The sequence below is a fragment of the Indicator indicator genome, chromosome 2, assembly GCF_027791375.1.
Source record: "Indicator indicator isolate 239-I01 chromosome 2, UM_Iind_1.1, whole genome shotgun sequence".
In the NCBI taxonomy this organism is placed as follows: domain Eukaryota; kingdom Metazoa; phylum Chordata; class Aves; order Piciformes; family Indicatoridae; genus Indicator; species Indicator indicator.
Window position 1 is genome coordinate 47,653,820 of NC_072011.1, and position 18,457 is coordinate 47,672,276.

An 18,457-nucleotide genomic window follows, 5' to 3' on the forward strand; every position below is an offset into this window, starting at 1 on the left:
GGGACCATAACAGCTCAGGCTAAAGGTACATCAGATAGCAGCTTCAGCTAATCGACTATTGGTTGAGAGCTCCTCTGCTTTCTTTTAGGTGCTTGCCTGGGGGTAAGCACTGGGGCAGTGACCTGCTCTGACCCGGGGACAGCGAGGCACCGCCTCTGCCCAGTGCTGAAGCATGGTGGTGGCAGCACCGTATACCTGGCCAGCGTCGTGAGGCCCCCTGCACTTCAGGATGTTTGGGTCTCCCGCCACAGAGAGGAGCAGCAGCAGTGGGCAGACAAGTGAGGCAAAGGCTGCAGGGCAGCTGTCCAACAGCATCAGTGTCCGAGGCATCTCCTACAGCATCAGGTAGGGCCGGGGAGGACAGTATGGTGAGCCCCTCCCTGCCAGGAGTTGCTCTGACCCGAATCCAAGATCCAAGGGGAGAGGGACTGGGAACAGTGGGCTGTGGACTTCAGCCCAGTAGCAGAAGGATGTTTCCAGGCTGCCTACCTCATGGTGCTGGGCTGCCGGCCACAGGGGTAGAGTATATGGCTTGAGGAAGGCAAAGCCAGTCCTCCAGAGGGTTTGTCAGTTCTCCTTCACATCACTGAAAGAGATGCTTTAGAGGAGATCTGCAATGATTGTGCCCTTCCCCACTGCCTTTCCTGCTGCTGCCAGAAGGATGACATGATGCCCTAAGAACACATTCAGGTGCGTTAATGGCTGGCAAACATTGTTAACAAATAAAGCTTCAGTTCAAGTTTCCCCTTCTGGTCATAGTCTGAAAGCCTCCTAGCAGTCATTCTGAAAAATCTGTAACAAAGTTAAAAAGTTAATGCCTGGGGGTTGTGAGGAATATTTAAAAATCCTTGCATGCAAGTAGGTACACACCATTTACTTGCTTTACACAATTTTTTAAAGTTTTCTCTATTTAATTTTTTTCCTGATGTTTGTTTTCCAAGAGAACGTGTTGGACCATGGTGGAACATTTCTTTATGGCATAAAAAGTGTACCCGACAGATACTTAAGGAAGTTTCATTTCATATTGAGAGCGGCCAGATTATGGGGATTTTAGGAAATTCTGGTAAGTTTTTCCAGTACTTTAAAAGAAATAAGATCAGAATTAATACTGGTGACCTCCACAGTGGTATGAACATGACCGAGGTCTGCATTTTAAATAATGGAATTGCAGTTGGTTTTAACCTCTGCTTTGTAAAACTTTGGTTTTCAGAGTTCAATATTCTGTCATCTAACTAACAATTACAACTTAAATAAAATATAAGGTTACTTATAAACCCAACTGTTTCACTGTGAAGCACTTGTACTAATTAAATGCTAATTTACACATATTCTAGCTTTCCCATTTACCTCTCTTTAACTAGCTGTATTTTCAGGACCTATTATTTTAGTATTACTGAGAATAAACTTACCTTTCTTCTTTTCATATGTCTCCATCCCAGTGAGGCTACTAGCTCTTGAAATCATAAAATTAATCTCATCACAAGTAATTTCTTTTGTTTGAAAGGATCTGGGAAAACAACACTTCTGGATGCAATATCAGGAAGCCTGGGACATAAAGAAAACTTCTTCGGTGAAGTATACGTGAATGGGCATCAGTTGAAGAGACAACAGTTTAGAGATTGCTTCTCTTACATGCCACAGGTTGATTTCTATATTTATTCTTGTGCACCGTGCTTCCTCTCACATAAAGAAAGTAAAGCTGCTAGTGTAATGGAGTAGCGTGATCTGACTGTAATTTTTCTATTAAGTTTGGTACAAAGCAGCTAAGAAATTGTATCAATGAATGAAGGTTGTGCAAGCAAAGGCAAGATCTTAATTCTTGCAGGACTAACTGCTTCTTCCTCTTCACTTTTTTTTTTTTTCCAGAGCGACACTTTGTTGAGCTTCCTCACTGTACAAGAGTCTCTGACCTACACTGCTTTACTAACTCTTCAGAAATGCTCCAATGACTTCATCAAAAAGAAGGTCTGTATTTTATCATCTTCCATCAGAAATGCAAACATTATGTCATGTAATTCTTTCACCAGCAGCACTTGCTGTCCATGGCTGTGTTTTAAGCTTATAAGGTTTTGCAATCCTCATTCTGAAAATGGGGAGAAATCCTCCTTCTGAGGAGTAGGATATAAGCTCTCTGGTGCTCCCTTGAAAAAGGCTTGTGACGATGCCCAAAAGAATCATTGTTGTGCTGGGACAAAGTTCTCCTGCCCAAAGCTGCAGCAGTTACTGCTGCAGGCAGTGCTGCTGTTGGTATTGAAGTCAGTTCCCCCTCCCTGGCTGGTACTGGCAAGCCTCTTGGAGAGCAGAGCTGACTTTGACACTACTCTGGCTCCTGCTGGATGACTCTCACCAACCAGAACAGCTCTGAAAAACACTGGTCTAATAAGCACCCTACAAGCTACTTTCTTGATAAAATAGATGTGTTTCAGCCCTACTGAAAGAGTCTTTCAGGCCTCTTTTGAGACTAAAGATTGGATATTTCTGATCAAAGGCTTTTGATGTCTGTCTCTTCACCTGTCTTCCATTTAGTATTTTATAATTCCTCAGAATTTATGTACCTTTATGTTCCCTTATCTTGGAAGTCAGACCAGTGCATTATGCTTCATACTGTTGCTTCTAGTCCCACCTCTGAACTCAATCTCTTAATGTTAGCTGAAGGTAAAATGCTACTAACTTCAGAATAGATGCAAATAACATTAAAAAAAAATTAATTGAAATAACATATTACGAATAGCCAAATAGAAATGAATGCATGCAACCACCATATTGGGAAAGTCATAGATAAAAATAATGTATTTTACTTTTCTTTCATTTTTTATTATTGCACACAGGTATCTGTACTGGACTGTGTTTAGTCTTTCTAAATGGTAATTATATTACAGGTGGATGCAGTTTTGACTGAGCTGAGTCTCAGCCACATTGCTGACAAAATAATTGGAAGCCGTATTTTTGCTGGAATTTCTGGGGGTGAGAGGCGCCGTGTTTCAATTGCAGCTCAGCTATTACAAGATCCCAGTAAGTACCACTGCATGAATTTTCAAAAATAATGTCACTTTGTGCTCCTGAATATAAGTTTAGACTTGCATGTATCCTTTTTAAGTCTTTCTGGGCTTGACTGTTCCATGTCTGAAATATTGGTTGTGGCACATTATTTATATTATATTTAATGTATTTTTGAGTGTATTAGAGCCATACATATGCACTCATTGAGCCTTGTAGTGGAGTAGCTGGCAGTGGGCCATGTATGTGTAAGCACCATGTACATCCAGAGCCCAAAAAATTCTGATGAATGAAAACCAAAGCAGAGTATCTAGAAGGATTAGCCAGAAGAAACAGCTCTGTAAATTTTGTCAAATTGGAAACAGCTTGATGGAGTGAAATTATTGGATTCTGGAGCCCTCATAGGGGTGCAAAAGTGCCAGGACTGCATACCAGGCTGGAAAAGCATTTAAATAGGAAAGTGAGGTATACCACTGCTACTGGCCATTCCTAGAGAGTTCATTTGTTGTAGTAATTGCTCAGTGAGTTCACTAAACTCTACAATAAACACTATAGTAATTCTGTGTAGATAAACCTATAGAGAAAGCTCTCCTCCCTTCCTGTCCTCATCAAGGTTGAATTACCTTGTCCTGTACTATCTCATCTGTGTACAAATAATGAATTTGATTGTAACTTTTACCATTCTGTGTGCAATAAAACCATAATGAAATGCACCAAAAATCTCTCATCTGTGGAATTACATATCCTGTACTTTAACATCTCTTTGTTCATAACAAATTCCGTGTATATATACATTTAATTCAGATTATGACTTCTAGATAATTATTTAATTCAGATTGTAACTTTTAGCTAATTGTTTGCATTTGTATACATGGTGAAATTTATCATTGTTGTTCTTAGAAGCAGATGTATACATCAAGCCTACTTTGGAAATTTTCAAAATTCACCTGAACTTGGCAAAAAAAATTTTGCTCTGATTCTGCAGCAGTTTTTATGTCCTTATTCCTGGTCATTGAAACCAAACTAGTGAAGCACTAAACCTGAAAGATTACATTATGGCAATATCAATGCATTCTCTGCTTTACACATGTAACTTCACATGTAATTTCTCTAGTATTTGCCAAACGAACTTCAAAGGCAGAAGCTACAAGCCTTCTTTCCCATTTATCTGACTTCTAATACTGTTCCTTGTAATTTCACAGAGGTCATGCTACTTGATGAACCGACAACAGGGCTGGACTGCCTGACTGCAAATCAGATTGTCTCACTTCTCTCAGATCTTGCACACAAAGACAGGATTGTGATTATTACAATCCACCAGCCTCGCTCAGAACTTTTCAGGGTAAATGATACCTACTCACTGTTTGGGTTTGTTGGGTCTTTATGTTGGGTTTGGGGGGGGTTGTTTATTTTTGTTGTTGTTTGTTTTTTACCTTTTTTTTTTTTTTTTTGGTACCTAGGGTTTTTTCAGGACAAAAGCACAAGATCCAACATAGTTTCCTCCAAAAGCTCTCTTTCTTCCCCACTACACAAACACAGGCACATCTTGAACATTACAGCTCTGGCTTTCTACCAGTCAGAGGGCACTTTTGGACAAATAATGCCCTGTGAAAATAGCACGCACACTGACTGTGGCTGTGTGCCTAACCTTTGTGTTATTGCAGCTACCTAAATCAAAAACACTGATGGAAGCCATGTGTGCAGGCACTGTAAAAACCAGCACTTTATCTTTACATATTCAGATTCCAGTAACAGTTGCAACTTGAGAGAGATTAAGCCAAGATTTGGAATTAAAAAAAACCCCAAAGCTTGTTTTTCCCTCTTTGTGTCAAGTGATGTAGGTTCATCACTTCATGTGGCTGGGCAGGACTACCTTGTAGGTTTTGTGCTGTGGAGAACATTTTTCCTTTCCATTACCGTTTCACTCTTTGCTCTTCTGATACATCCACGACCCCACCACTTGAATGAAAGGCTGACTGAACTGAGTGTAAGTGATCATGAGGCCACCAGGGAGTGAAAGTGCTTTTCTAGACTGGTGCCTTTGGCATGTAGATTGATCATAGCTGGTGGGAACCCTGCCTTGGCAAATGTTCACCCAAAGAGCAATGCTATTGAAGTCCTTGAGCACTTCAGAATAACTTTCCCAACAATCTGGAGATTTTACAGACTGGAGCTACTAAGTGCCAAAGGAGGTCAGTCAGTAAGTGAAGGTGTATTAAAAGTGAAGTCAGAAGCCCACAGCTACCATTTCTGTGTGTGGGTTGCCTCTGTAATGCTGCTGTTGCTGACAGTTTTGAGAATGACTAGTTTTAAGAGCTTAAAGATTTGTCATCTTGCATAACCACTGAGAACACTGAAAGAAAGGACAAACTTTGAGTGAAATACACTAAAGAAGTTTGAATATGTCAAAACTATTTTTTCCTGATCAAAGAACTTTTATTTCCAAGACAGTGACTATACTCAAGAAATAATGCACCTCTTCTCAGTACATATTGCTAATGTATTCATTTGCCTTCCCACAGTTATTTGACAAAATAGCCATCATGAGCTTTGGAGCAATGGTTTTCTGTGGGAACCCTATGGAAATGATTGCATTTTTTAGCGACTGTGGCTATTCTTGTCCTGAGCAATCAAATCCTTTTGACTTCTATGGTAAGATTGTCTCAGTTGTTTTGGTAAAAATATGGGATTCATTTAGACAAACAACTTGTTTTCTTCCCCAAATTGAAGTTTTTTCCAGAGATAGAAATGTGTTTGAATTCTCCCCAACTTTGTAATTATTCTCACTTCAGAGAAGAGAGAGGGCTTGGGCTCATGTAAGCTCCACTGGCTCTATAAAACGGCAGAAGTTTGCTGTAGGTCTGAAACACATTAGAAAAGAGTAAACTGCCAATAAAAAAGGCATCTCAACTTCATGAAGCTTATGGGTTCCTGATGGCATCTCCCTATGCTTGTCCACTGCATGTTGGAAAATCAATTTGATCCCAAAACTTTGTAAAGTCTCATGCTGTTATGTATTCTGTGATGCCAAGCAACTGAAAACAGTTGTTGCCTGAGGGAAAGGATCTTAGAGTAAGTATCAAATAACTTGAGGCATCAATTTTCAGAGATTCAGAGTCTGAGGTTTCCAAAAGTTTGGGAAGTTGCTAATGCCAGGTTGAGCTACTGGAACAGAACAGAGAGAAATGATCATTGTAAGCTGTTGGCAAAAGCTGAAGAGCAATGTTTTACCAATCCAGGATAAAAAAAAAGGTTAGCATGAAAATTTGGAAATTAGCCTTGGTTTCACTGCAAGGCACCTGTGTTATCTGAGGCAGATACACGTTTGAAGACTACGTGTGTGTGCATGCATGTGTACACATATACATACATGTATGTGTTTCTGGTTTTAAATCTAGCATGTAGGCTAGTTTCTAGCTGAGAATTAACCAGGAAATTTGACCAATCCAAAAAGTTGCATTCAAAGGAGGCAATGTTATCCTATTGTCTGGATGACATCCTAAACTCAGGAGAGAAGAAAAGATCATTGTTGACATGAAGCTGGAATGGGATGAAGCAGAAAATACTGGTGTGACAGTGAGGATAATTTTGCCTTCATGAATTTGAATAGTCTTGAAAAGCATAGATGATTTGAGATTTAGACCCACTTTTAAAAAAGCTTGTTAAAGAGAGTACTGCATTCTTCAAATGTCAGCCTTTGAATGTGACAAGAAAAAGAAAAAATACAGTTTAGAGCAAAGAATCAGCAGAATATTTAGTCTCTGGAAAATTGGTAGTTTATATTTTTTGGGTGATTTAATGATGTGAATGAAGGGACATATTCTGACATCATTTACAGCAACAGCAGAGGAAAATTAATCCTATGTATTTAGTGTGGATTATATTATTGAAATGTATCTGTGTTTCAGATGGTCATATTTACAGAAGCGAAAACTTAATTTTGCATCTGTTTGCCATTAAAGACATTTCTGCTGAATTCCATCTTTCAGAACACTAGAGAAATATTCATCAGCTTAATTCAGGTTTTGAGGACAAAATAAAAATCTTAGACAAGGCCTACTTTTTCTCTTGTTCAGTTCGTATTTTGAAGTTGAGTGTAACACTGCAAAAGTAAGGAAGACAGAAACTTTGTGAAGAAATTACTGATAAAGACGTCAGCTCTGGAGGAGTAATATAAAAATCTGTAAGAACAGTTATTTCTGAGAATGATGAATTTGTTTTTGAAACTTTCCTATTAGGGAAAAAGGAAATTTGTAATGCATTTTGTAATGCACTTGCTGAATCTGTGTGACTTGTATAAATAGCATACACAAAGTTCCCATCTGCCAGTAACAGAATTCCTGGTGTCAAGAATAGATATGGGTGGATTTATTAGAAAGCAACATTAACACTGTGAAGTATTTACCTTTCAAAAGTTCCACAGCAGTAAGTCATACTTCTTTCAGCCTGCTAGGGGAATTTGGTCTGATGAACATCTAACTTAACACTAAAGCAGCAGTGCGTCTGAGGAGATGGGTAAACCCCAGTGTAACAATGCAGTAACAGCTCAAGCAGAGAAGAGCAGCGTGAGCTCAGCGTGAGCTCAGCTGAACTGAAAAACAGAGCTCCATGGTTATGGAGGAACAGGCAGAGGACAAGGGAAAATCAAAAAGCCATGTCTCAGCATTTGCCTGAAAACATGAAAAACACATGAAGAGAAAGTCATCTCTTCATCCTCATCAGTGTTCAGCCACAGATGGTGCTCTGCCTTGTTCTCAGCAGCAGTAACACCTCACTGGTGGCACAGCTCTCTGCTGTGCAAGGAGAATGCTGAAGATCTGACCATCACACCACTCAGTCCTTGCATTTCCAGTTGAAAGACTCAAAATCCTCGAAGTCCTACAAAGGCCACAAAACACAGAAATTTTTTGTGGCTGCACATTTATTCATTCATGCTGCTTCTAACAGAATGAGGAATAAAAGAAATATTGAATACTTTTGGTGGACCTTTCCTCCTTCTTTACAAATTTTAGGATAGAGACAAGGAAAGGTTAGTTCAAGGGGGAAGAGATAGAAAGGGAAAGTGGTGTGTAATATATAGTGTAAATACTTTGTAAATTTACAGTGGATCTGACATCTGTGGACACCAGAAGCAAAGAACGTGAACTTGAAACCTACAATAGGGTTCAGGTAATTGTATCAGCCTACAAAAACTCAGAGATCTTTACCAAAGTACTGGCAGCCATTGAAAGAACAAAGTATATGAAAGAACTGCCACCAATACCATTCAAAAATAAAGACTCACCCAGTGACTTTTTCAAACTATGGATTCTTTTACGGTAAGACCTTTTTCTTCCTTTTCTTTTTTGGTGTGTTTGTGCGTTCCTTTTTTAAAAGAAAATATCTTTCCTTATGCTAATAATATAGAGGGGATTTCCCCCCCTATATAAATGCAATTCCTCTTTTTCTTTTTCTTTTCTTTTTGTCTACCACTGTATTTGTCCCTGTCTTTTTTAATACATTACCTTTTTGTCGACAATGAGTGTAAGATTTGTTCAGATCTGAATACGCTACCATGTGATCAGTCACAGCTAACAAGTGTATTGTTACCATTTTATTTCATTACCAGGAGGACAACAAGAAACTTCTCCAGAGATAAGATGGGCATCATCATGCGTCTCCTCCAGAATTTGTTATTTGGCTTGTTTGTAGCATTTTTCCTTCTTAGACTAAACAGTGACTTGGTGAAAGGAGCTGTGCAGGACCGCGTGGGGCTTGTTTACCAGTGTGTGAGTGCCCCGCCCTACACAGGGATGCTCAATGCTGTTGCCCTTTGTGAGTTTTTGTCCTGTGTTATTTGCAGCAGCAGGGATTGCTGCCACTATTTTGTAAATAAGAAAGTCTTATTTGAAGAGAATTATGTAAAGGTTCTTAACAGTTCTAGATAATGTCAGAGCTGATACAGAAACATGCATTTCAAAAGTGAACCAACAGGAAGCTTCACAGCACAGAACCAGGTTCAGTGCACTTAATGAAGGAATATATCCTGACCCCTGCCTCCCTTTCACAACTGGCCTCTGTATGGAGGTTTTATTATGATCTGTACAAGAGCCCTTAACTTGCCTGCATGTGGTGTGATAAAGGCAGGACAAAGTCTGGGTCTGTACTTAACATCTTAAGATCAAAATGAAAGATACAGAAAGGATGGAAGTACAAAACCACACTCGACAACAATTAAGCATAATTAGATTTAAGAGTATTATGTAATGGTTACTTTTTTCTTCTTACATCTGCCATACTAAGACCACCAGTAGTTTCTATTTACAACATTAAAAACTATTCTGTGTAAGTAGCATACACTCTTCTTGTCACCTTGAGATGAGAGCACCTCAAGAAATTATCCAGTGATGGAAGTTTTTTCATGTCTTCAATTTGTATCTGCAAAAAGAGAAGGTTATCCTGCATGTTGCCTAGCTAGTCCTTTTTCATTAAGCTTACAACTTTTGCAACCTGCAGGGATCTTGTTTTTCATGTTTTTAGTGGGGAAGTGGGGGAAGCAATCAGATTGGTTTAGACAAAATTTCTGATACATTCTCAAAGTTGTCTCTGTTCTTTGGGTCACTTTTGCTAGCAACAAGTCTTGATTTCTTTATTCAATTATGATTTAATTTATTTTTTATGTTTAATTCAGTCCCACCTTTACGTGCTATCAGTGACCAAGAAAGTAAAGATGGCTTGTATAAGAAGTGGCAAATGCTTTTAGCATATATAATACATTTCCTACCCTTCAGTGTCATCAGTGTGGCAATATTCAGCACCTTTATATACTGGTAAGCAATTCTACCATCTATTGGATTGTTATTTCCTTCTCTTACCAGTTTCAATTCTGTTGTCAGCAACATGCCCCCTGGGCTGGTTTCCCGCTGTTGTGTCTCAGAATGAATGCAGACAAAGCTTAATGAAAGGTGACATATTTTTAGCTCTTCTCTTTCAAGTGGTGTTAAAACACTTTAAAGAGTAAGTAAATGTCCCATTCTGTAGGTAACTTGTTAAGTTTTAATGGGACTGGGACATTTATCCTTCTTGTGTCATACGCCAAGCATTGTCATTTAGAAAGACTGCAAATAAGAGGATAAAAAAACAGATGAGGAAGAGAACAGTAGGTATGTGATAGTAACAAAGCATTCTACTTGCCAGTTCAACCATTACACTGGTTCAGCTACAGCATATGGAAAACCTGTATCCCTCTCATCCACTCTCCAAGAAGAACAAATTTCTGATGGGGAAGAAAGGGCTTGAATGTAAAATTTACTTCCTTCCCCTCCCCCCAATACATTAATTTCCTTGCATCATTGTGAAGTAATGGGGTGATATTTCATCTGTTTGTTGAGTTATCTGTCACATAGGTCTGCTCTTCCTTTTCGTTCCATTAATTTCTCACCTTCTGAAGTTAATATTGACTCCATGGCTGCTTATGCAAGCTAATAGCAAAATAATCAGGACCAATTTCTGCTTCTCCAGATGTTTGCATGGGTTGAGTTTTTGCAGTTTGGTGCTGATATTAAAAATAGCAGTTTTTTTTAAGTAAGGACATTTTTTTTCCTCTTCGTCCCCTTACTATTTGGGCTTTTATTTTTGCAATCTGACTCCCTCAGAAGGCTGTTTTTCATGGACAAGCAGAAATTACTTCTCCCATGAAGCATTTAGAGGCTGCTCCGTGCTCACCAGAGCCCTTCTGTTTCTGACCGCTAGTGAACTGGTTGTTGAGAAAGCACCTTCGCAGGCTCATTGAGGGAAGGGTTATGGAGTTCCTAAAGATCACAATCCACTCTTTGTCACTCCTTAATGAGCAGGAAATTTGTATGGGCAGAGACTTTGCCCTTGTGCTTTGGTAGCTTCAAGCACAATCAACAGTAAAGAATGTCTCTGGTTAATGGGTAATATTTACAGACACTAGCCTCTTAATATCTTTGCTGTTTATGGTTGTTTGGAAGCCATCAGCAATGTGTCAGAGTGATTTCATAGTGCCCTTAGATCTCAGAGTAAGCAGTTTCTCTATGAAATTTTGAACATTGTATCTGTGCAGAACTGAAGTTAACTGAATGGACTAACTTTTGTAGAGCCTCTGGTAGGTGTTCTTACAAGCCTCAGAGTTTCTATTTGTAGGGTCAGACAGTTTGGGTCATACAGAGTCAAAATCATACCTGGTCAGAAACAAGGCAAGTCTGGCCAAGAACAAATACAGTGACTTTTGCAATCAAGTAAATCCACTCTGTTTATGCAGATTTTCCTAGCTAAAGATACCTCTGGGAAATGTTCTAGGAGTCTCTATCATCCTACCATTCTATGTCTGTAATATTCTCCTTTTGATTTTTTTTCCCTACTATTTCAGGCTTCCTTCTCTTTCTGTTCCTACCCTGGACTGACTAGTCTGTATCTACATAGCTCTATGTAAAGTATTAGAGCACCTCAGAGAAAGTAATGCTTTTATGCTAGGACTTCAGGAAGCTGTTTCTTCTGCATCAATCTGTGGTTAAGGGTTGCTAAATACCTGCTATCTTGTGGAATGTTTAATGTTGGAAGAGTCAATGTTCAGCCATCTATTTACAATAGACGTTATTTTGACCATTACAAAAAACGCTACAGAAAGCCTATGAGAAAATGAATACTTCTATTTTAAGACCATGTTCAAATATGGTAGATTAAAAAAGAGAGAGAGCAAGCCTTGCACTGAGCAATAAAAAATAAAATAAAATATTGAATAGCTGCTTCTTAGCAAAGCAAAGCATGCAGAGTATTCCTAGTGTGAGGCTATTGTGGAACAAGTATTTTGGAAGAAGAGTACTATGTAATAAAAGGTTTTGCCATCTCTCATATATACTATAACGCTAAAATAAGTTCGCCAAGCAATTGCTGGCCTGTCTTAACTTTTAGAATTTTTAGTACAGTTTGGGAGGACTTTTTTTCCTTTGGTTAGCTAGGGAATAGCAGGTTGTATGAGAGTGGAGGAGTAGGGAGGAAAATTGTATTTGTATGAATTACAAGGGTGGTGAATTCAATTAGCCTGCCATTTAATAGAGTATATCCCTTTTCACATTTGCACTCACACTATCAGAAGTGCAAAATTCTATCTGTTAGTTATCTGCGTAAAGGTGTTCTTTAAATATGTGACCTATATAAGTAACTCCCTGTGCACAAACCCTAAAAGGAGGAGGATGTTGATTTGAGGGATTGTAAAAGCTATGATGGTTACCCTGAAACAACACAGATTTCTGCTACAATTATGTCTTTACATAACCCTGTTCAATCTAGATGGAGTAAACTTAATATATCTGCACTTCTGTGACAGTATTAAGTGGATATCCTTTATGTTAAGGCTCCAAAGAACATACTAAGGGTTAAGACATAAACTGTTCACTTAATGAGCTGTGAACAAGAATAAAAGCTACTTTCAAATGTAATACCCAAACACTGTTTTTTAAATCTTCTTTTGTACAGGACTATAGGGTTACATCCTGATGCTTCCAGATTTGGAATTTTCTTTGCTGCTGTCCTAGCATCTCATATAATTGGTGAACTACTAACGCTTGTTATACTTGGAGTGGTTCAAAACCCAAATATAGTCCAAAGTGGAGTGGTGCTGCTTAATTCAGCAGGTGTGCTAGTGGGAGCAGGACTAGTAAGGTAGGAAAATTATTTTTATTTCATTCTGGTGTTAATATTAAAATAATTTATCTATGGAAGAGTTTAATGAACAGTCTGTATTGCAGAAGCATGGTAACACACAGGTAGCAATGGAAATAAAGTACAGCTATTATCCTTCAGAGGTAAAAATACCTTATCATGTTAGACCTTGTACTAAACACACAAACCAGACACTTAGTAATGTCAGGTATCAACCAAGATACGAACTTTTTGCAAAGAACTGAAGATAAAACTAAGAAATTAGTATCTGTCAGCTCAGCTGAATTCTTTATTTATGCTGACATTATGATGTCAAATGCTGTCCTCATTAAAGGAGCCTATCAAAAAAAAAAAAGTTCCTACAGCTTTTAGAAACTGCTGAAATCAGGCATTAAATACTGGGAGTGATGGTTTGGGAAAAAAACCCACCAAACTGTTCTCAACTATCTCAGTTCTGTTATTCTCCAGTTCAGCATTAAACTTTTCAGACACTTTTCTACCTAAAAAAGTACTATCGTAAATGTGTGAAAATTGTGATCCACTTGCCCTGTTACTGTGCGAGCAAATGTTTTTCATTTTAGTCCCACGAACTTTGGTTTTTCCATTGTATTTGTCAATAATTTGATTACTGTTAAGAAACTTACAAATTTATTATTGTCAAAATAAGATTTCTTGAGATCTTAAATTAATATGATGCATTCACAAGAGTTCTTTCCAATGAAAATGAAGTAAGCCTAAGTGATGATGTCAAGTTGCCCTCAAGTAAGGTGTATGAGTCTCATAAAGTTGCTAACACTTTGCCTCTTCAAAGTAGATCTCAGCTAATGCTTGCTTATCAAATAAAACTCGGTTACTATCTAATTATTTGATCCCTGTCTAATTGCAGCAAGATGAGTGTTTGTAGACACGACACAGTTATTCCCACTATCATAGTCTAATGCCTTAATGGTAAAAAACATTAGAGTGGTTTCTAGCCTTATTTTAGAGACATTGTTAATATTATGAATCACTTTGATTAATCTTCATAGGCAATGAAGGATGTTAAAAATATCATTGGGACTTGGGTTGCTGATTGTTTTAATTTCTTCATTATGAAGTCTTGCAGCATTTTAGGTGCAAGACTTTAGGTGCAGTATTTTAGGTGCAATATTTTAGTATTTTTTAGTGTCTGGTCTTGTTGAATAATGTTATTTCAAAAGTTTCATTCTCTTTTTGCCTTCTCATTATTTTTGCTTCATTTTTTTTATTTTGCTATCAATTCTCTTCCCCTCCCGCCCTCCCCCCTGGTGAATTGATATTCAGTCTTTTTGGTTTTGAGGACGGATGAAGGAGTGGTCATTTCTTACCTCAGAAGAAACACATTTTTGCATCTAAGCTTTATACTGGCTTTTGTCATTTTCAGTTTATCATTGCAGTGTGAATAGCAAACAACTTCACAGAACTATTTGTGACTATCCATAAAATGTTTGTGTCCTAATTTCTCTCAAAAATGGACTTTATGATTGAAAATCTGACAGGTACAGCCAAAAACTGTTTCTGTAACAGGCTATGACCAAAGAGCTTGTTCTAATTTGGGGGAGAACCAGCTGTTGGAATGTAACAAAAGTCAGTTTAACTTCTCTGTTTCTTTAAGGACCCTTGAAGAAATGCCAACACCTTTTAAAATACTCAGTTATCTTACCTTTCAAAAATACACCAGTGAAATTCTTATAGTCAATGAATTTTATGCCTTGAACTTCACATGTGGTAAGTGTTAAAAAAGAGGGCAATTTTTAAACCAACTAGGAATAATTTTAATGAGATGCCAATGTTTATTTTCCTTCTACCTTCTATCAGCAAGATACAGACATTTTGACTCTTTTTAAAGTTCCTTCAATTTTGATCTTTCTCTTCTTCACCTCCTCTTTTATCCCCCTTTGGGGCAGTTTTGCTAGGTAAACTTTGCAACCTGTTATGAGCTTATCAGAACAGTTTTACACAGATCAACGCAATTGCACAATATAAGATCAAAGATCAGTGCAACGAGCACTGACAGTTAACATCTGACCAGATAGTTTCTCTAGTACTCACGAAGCTTCAATTCACCTATGTTACCATGGTATATACTGAGCAGCTTGGATCTGTGAGACTGGGCTTTGCTGGTTGTAAGCATGATAACCAGTAAAACATCAGAATCAGTCAGATTGGCATGCTAATTCCATCAGTGGAGTAAAGCTTCCATCTACCCTATTTTGGGTATGTAACCAGGTTTTCTGCACTCCTCTCCAAGGCTTTATGTTCTTCATCCATTAATCATAGAATCGGTCAGGGTTGGAAGGGACCACAAGGATCATCTAGTTCCAACCCCCCTGCCATGGGCAGGGACACCTCACACTAGATCAGGCTGGCCAGAGCCTCATCCAGCCTGGCCTTAAACACCTCCAGGGATGGGGCCCCAACCACCTCCCTGGACAACCCATTCCAGGCTCTCACCACTCTCATGGTGAAGAACTTCTTCCTCACGTCCAGCCTGAATCTCCCCACTCCCAGCTTCATTCCATTCCCCCTAGTCCTGTCACTCCCTGATATCCTAAAAAGTCCCTCCCCAGCTTTCTTGTAGGCCCTCTTCAGATATTGAAAAGCCACAATAAGGTCACCTTGGAGCCTTCTCTTCTCCAGACTGAACAGCCCCAACTCTTTTAGTCTGTCCTCATAGGAGAGATGCTCCAGCCCTCTGATCATCCTGGTGGCCCTTCTCTGGACACATTCCAGCCCCTCTTGTAATAGGGGCTCCAGAACTGGATGCAGTACTCCAGGTGGGGTCTCACCAGAGAGGAGTAGAGGGGGAGAATCACCTCCCTCGACCTGCTGGCCACACTTCTCTTGATGCAGCCCAGGATCTGGTTGGCTTTCTGGGCTGCAAGTGCACATTGACAGCTCATGTTGAGCTTCTCATCCACCAGCACCCCCAAGTCCCTCTCCTCAGGGCTGCTTTCCAGCCAGTCACTGCCCAGCCTGTATTTGTGCTTGGGATTGCCTCAACCCAGATGCAGGACCCTGCACTTGGTCTTGTTGAACCTCATGAGATTGGCTTGTGCCCACCTCTCCAGCCTGTCAAGGTCCCTCTGGATGGATCCCTTCCCTCCAGCATGTCTGCTGCACCACACAGCTTGGTGTCATCAGCAAACTTGCTGAGGGTGCACTCAATGCCTCTGTCCATGTCACGAATGAAGTTGTTGAACAAGACTGGTCCCAGGACTGATCCCTGATTGACTCTGCTTGTCACTGGCCTCCACTGGGAGATGGAGCCATTGACAGCCACTCTTTGGGTGTGGCCATCAAGCCAGTTCTTTATCCATCCATAGTGGTCCACCCATCAAACCCCTGTGTCACCAGTTTGGAGACCAGGATGTGGGGTGGGACAGTGTTGAAGGCTTTGCTCAGGTCCAGGTAAATGACATCAGCTGCTCGCCCCTCATCTATTAATGTTGTGACCTTGTCATAGAAGGCCACCAGGTTTGTCAGGCAGGATTTGCCCTTGGTGAAGCCATGCTGACTGTACCAAATCACCTCTTCACTATTCTGTCTCAGTAGTGCCTCCAGGAGGATCTGCTCCATGATCTTAGTGGGCACAGAGGTGAGACTGACTGGCCTGTAGTTCCCTGGTTCTTCCTTCTTACCCTTTTTGAAAATCTCCTGTCCCTCTTTATTACAAGACCGTCTCCATTTCTTGAATTCTGGAAGCACTGAACAAATGTGAACACTAAGTCTAGAACACTGGCCAACTTGCTTTTATGAGCTCACACCATCCCATTCACCCCCTCCGATAACATGGCTGCAGAGTCATAAATCATCTTTTGTTTGAATGAACAAAACAGAAAGCTCCTAGTGACCCTTTATTCTTCTCTTCAAAAACTATGACATAGATTAACTACAGGAACATACGGCTTGTCTGTTCTTACTCCAAAATAAGAAATATACTGCTGTGCGTATAGTGCCTTCAAACATTCAAATAGCATTAGGATGAGGTATGTGACACAGACAGAATGGTAGGGGTGGGAAGGGACCTCTGAAGATCATCTAGGCCAGCCCCCTATTAACTGTATGGGTGAGGTATTTAAGTAGATGAGCTAGATACTGAAGCTGCTAATGAAATTAATTTTTCTTTTGACAGGTGAAGCCAATGCTTCCACTGCAACTAATCCTGCGTGTATTTTCTCTCATGGCATTCAGTTCATTGACAAACACTTTCCTGATGCATTGTCCTGGTTCACAATTGATTTCCTCATACTCTATGCTTTTCTACCAGGACTTGCCCTTATAGCAGTTCTGAGCTTCAAAATAAGAGAGAGAATTACTGGCAGGCAATAAACATGTAGCAGTTCTAACAATGTCTAATACTGCACTTTTAGCTTTATTAGGTTGAAGACTTAAGTTGTTGGATTTTAGATAGAATTTAAATGATTATACACATAGAAACACATTCATTGTCTTATGATTGTTTCTTATTGTATGTATTTCCATCTTGAAAAACAATGCCCTCTTAGGAGTGTGAATGTCTTCCTGCAATTGGTATTCCAACCCCATTCCATCATAATCATCCACAGTATCACACGTTTTAAAGGACTTTCAAAATTTAATTAAGCTGTTGTTCTCAGTTTTTAACAGTGTACCAATAGTGCTCTAATTTATTCCTCCCTATTTTGTTTTTTAACTACTACCAATAAACAGAGTGCTACTACAGCTAGTAAACTTCATTTCCAGAATTGTTTTTTAAGTCCTATGCTTTGGTTTGATACCATTCCAGGGATTTGTAGAAAGGAAACAAGCAAACACATGTAAATATGCATACTCTATGAAGAATGAGTACAGGATCTTTAAGCAGTATAAAAGTTATCTAACACATTTTTGTCTTGTAAATTATGGTAAATTAGAGAAGACGAGTATATTATTTATATCTCTTCCTTCTTTTCATTATCAAGCTCTAAATCTCATTTTGGAAGCAGTTTGCAAATTACTTGGAACAATTTTTTCTTTGTTAATAAAATGTCGATTTATCTAAAAAAAAATTACCAAAGTTATTTGCCAGTTCTTGGAAGTGATATAGGTGGCAACTTTGGAAATTATTCTCATGAGCTCATTAACATCCCAAGGAGTCTAATTTATGCCTTTAATAAATTATAAATACCTCTCAAAACTGAAAACTATTCCTAAATTTTGTAACCAAGTTTTAATGGTCATTGAAGAAATTATTCATTGCAGAGGGATACCCAGACATTTCTTTGAGGAGGTAAGTATATTTGTATCTTGAAATGCCAATATTCCAACTTTGATAATTTTGAGATGATGCACTTTGTAACAAAGAAATTGAAATCCTCAGGTTAACACAAGTTCTCTAAAGAGGGAGGCCAAGATTTTTTCCAATATCTTTACATATAGTATTCTGAGATACAAATGTTATGTCAGAACAAGTACTTTAAAAATAATAAATAACTTTAAAAAGATGGAAAGACAGTAGATTAGTTTGCCTTTCCCATTTTTATGCACATGTAGGGCTGTCTATCAGGGAACGTTATTATCATCCAGTCTGCCAAGTGAACGTTCAGATATTTACTCTCTGACAACTCTTAGCTCTCACAACAGACCCCTGGCTTTAAACTGCATATTGTCTTGCATATCTGTGATGAATAAGGTTATTAATTATGATTTATGAAAATTAATGTTATTAATATTCAACATTTATTAATAACCTTTAAACTATATTTATAATGCAGATCCTAGTGCACAGTCATGGAATATATCCCATAAACTGGTACAC

The 18,457-nt window shown here is 38.9% G+C and overlaps 1 protein-coding gene across 1 annotated transcript; it reads left to right on the top strand.

Annotated features, from left to right (window-relative positions):
- Nucleotides 1-229: 229 nt before the first annotated feature.
- Nucleotides 230-17,010, top strand: ABCG5 (ATP binding cassette subfamily G member 5). Its single transcript, XM_054399139.1, has 13 exons — nt 230-345; nt 942-1,063; nt 1,505-1,641; nt 1,867-1,965; nt 2,880-3,012; nt 4,200-4,339; nt 5,520-5,649; nt 8,102-8,315; nt 8,606-8,811; nt 9,668-9,806; nt 12,475-12,660; nt 14,294-14,412; nt 16,820-17,010. The coding sequence occupies exons 1-13, from the start codon at nt 230-232 to the stop codon at nt 17,008-17,010; spliced, it is 1,932 nt and encodes a 643-aa protein (XP_054255114.1).
- Nucleotides 17,011-18,457: the final 1,447 nt, after the last annotated feature.

Coding starts and splice junctions, on each gene's coding strand:
- ABCG5 (XM_054399139.1), top strand. CDS start 230: ATGTTTGGGTCTCCCGCCACAGAGAGGAGCAGCAGCAGTGGGCAGACA. Junction 5,650..8,101: donor AAATCCTTTTGACTTCTATG/GTAAGATTGTCT, acceptor GTAAATTTACAG/TGGATCTGACATCTGTGGAC. Junction 8,812..9,667: donor GCTCAATGCTGTTGCCCTTT/GTGAGTTTTTGT, acceptor TGTTTAATTCAG/TCCCACCTTTACGTGCTATC.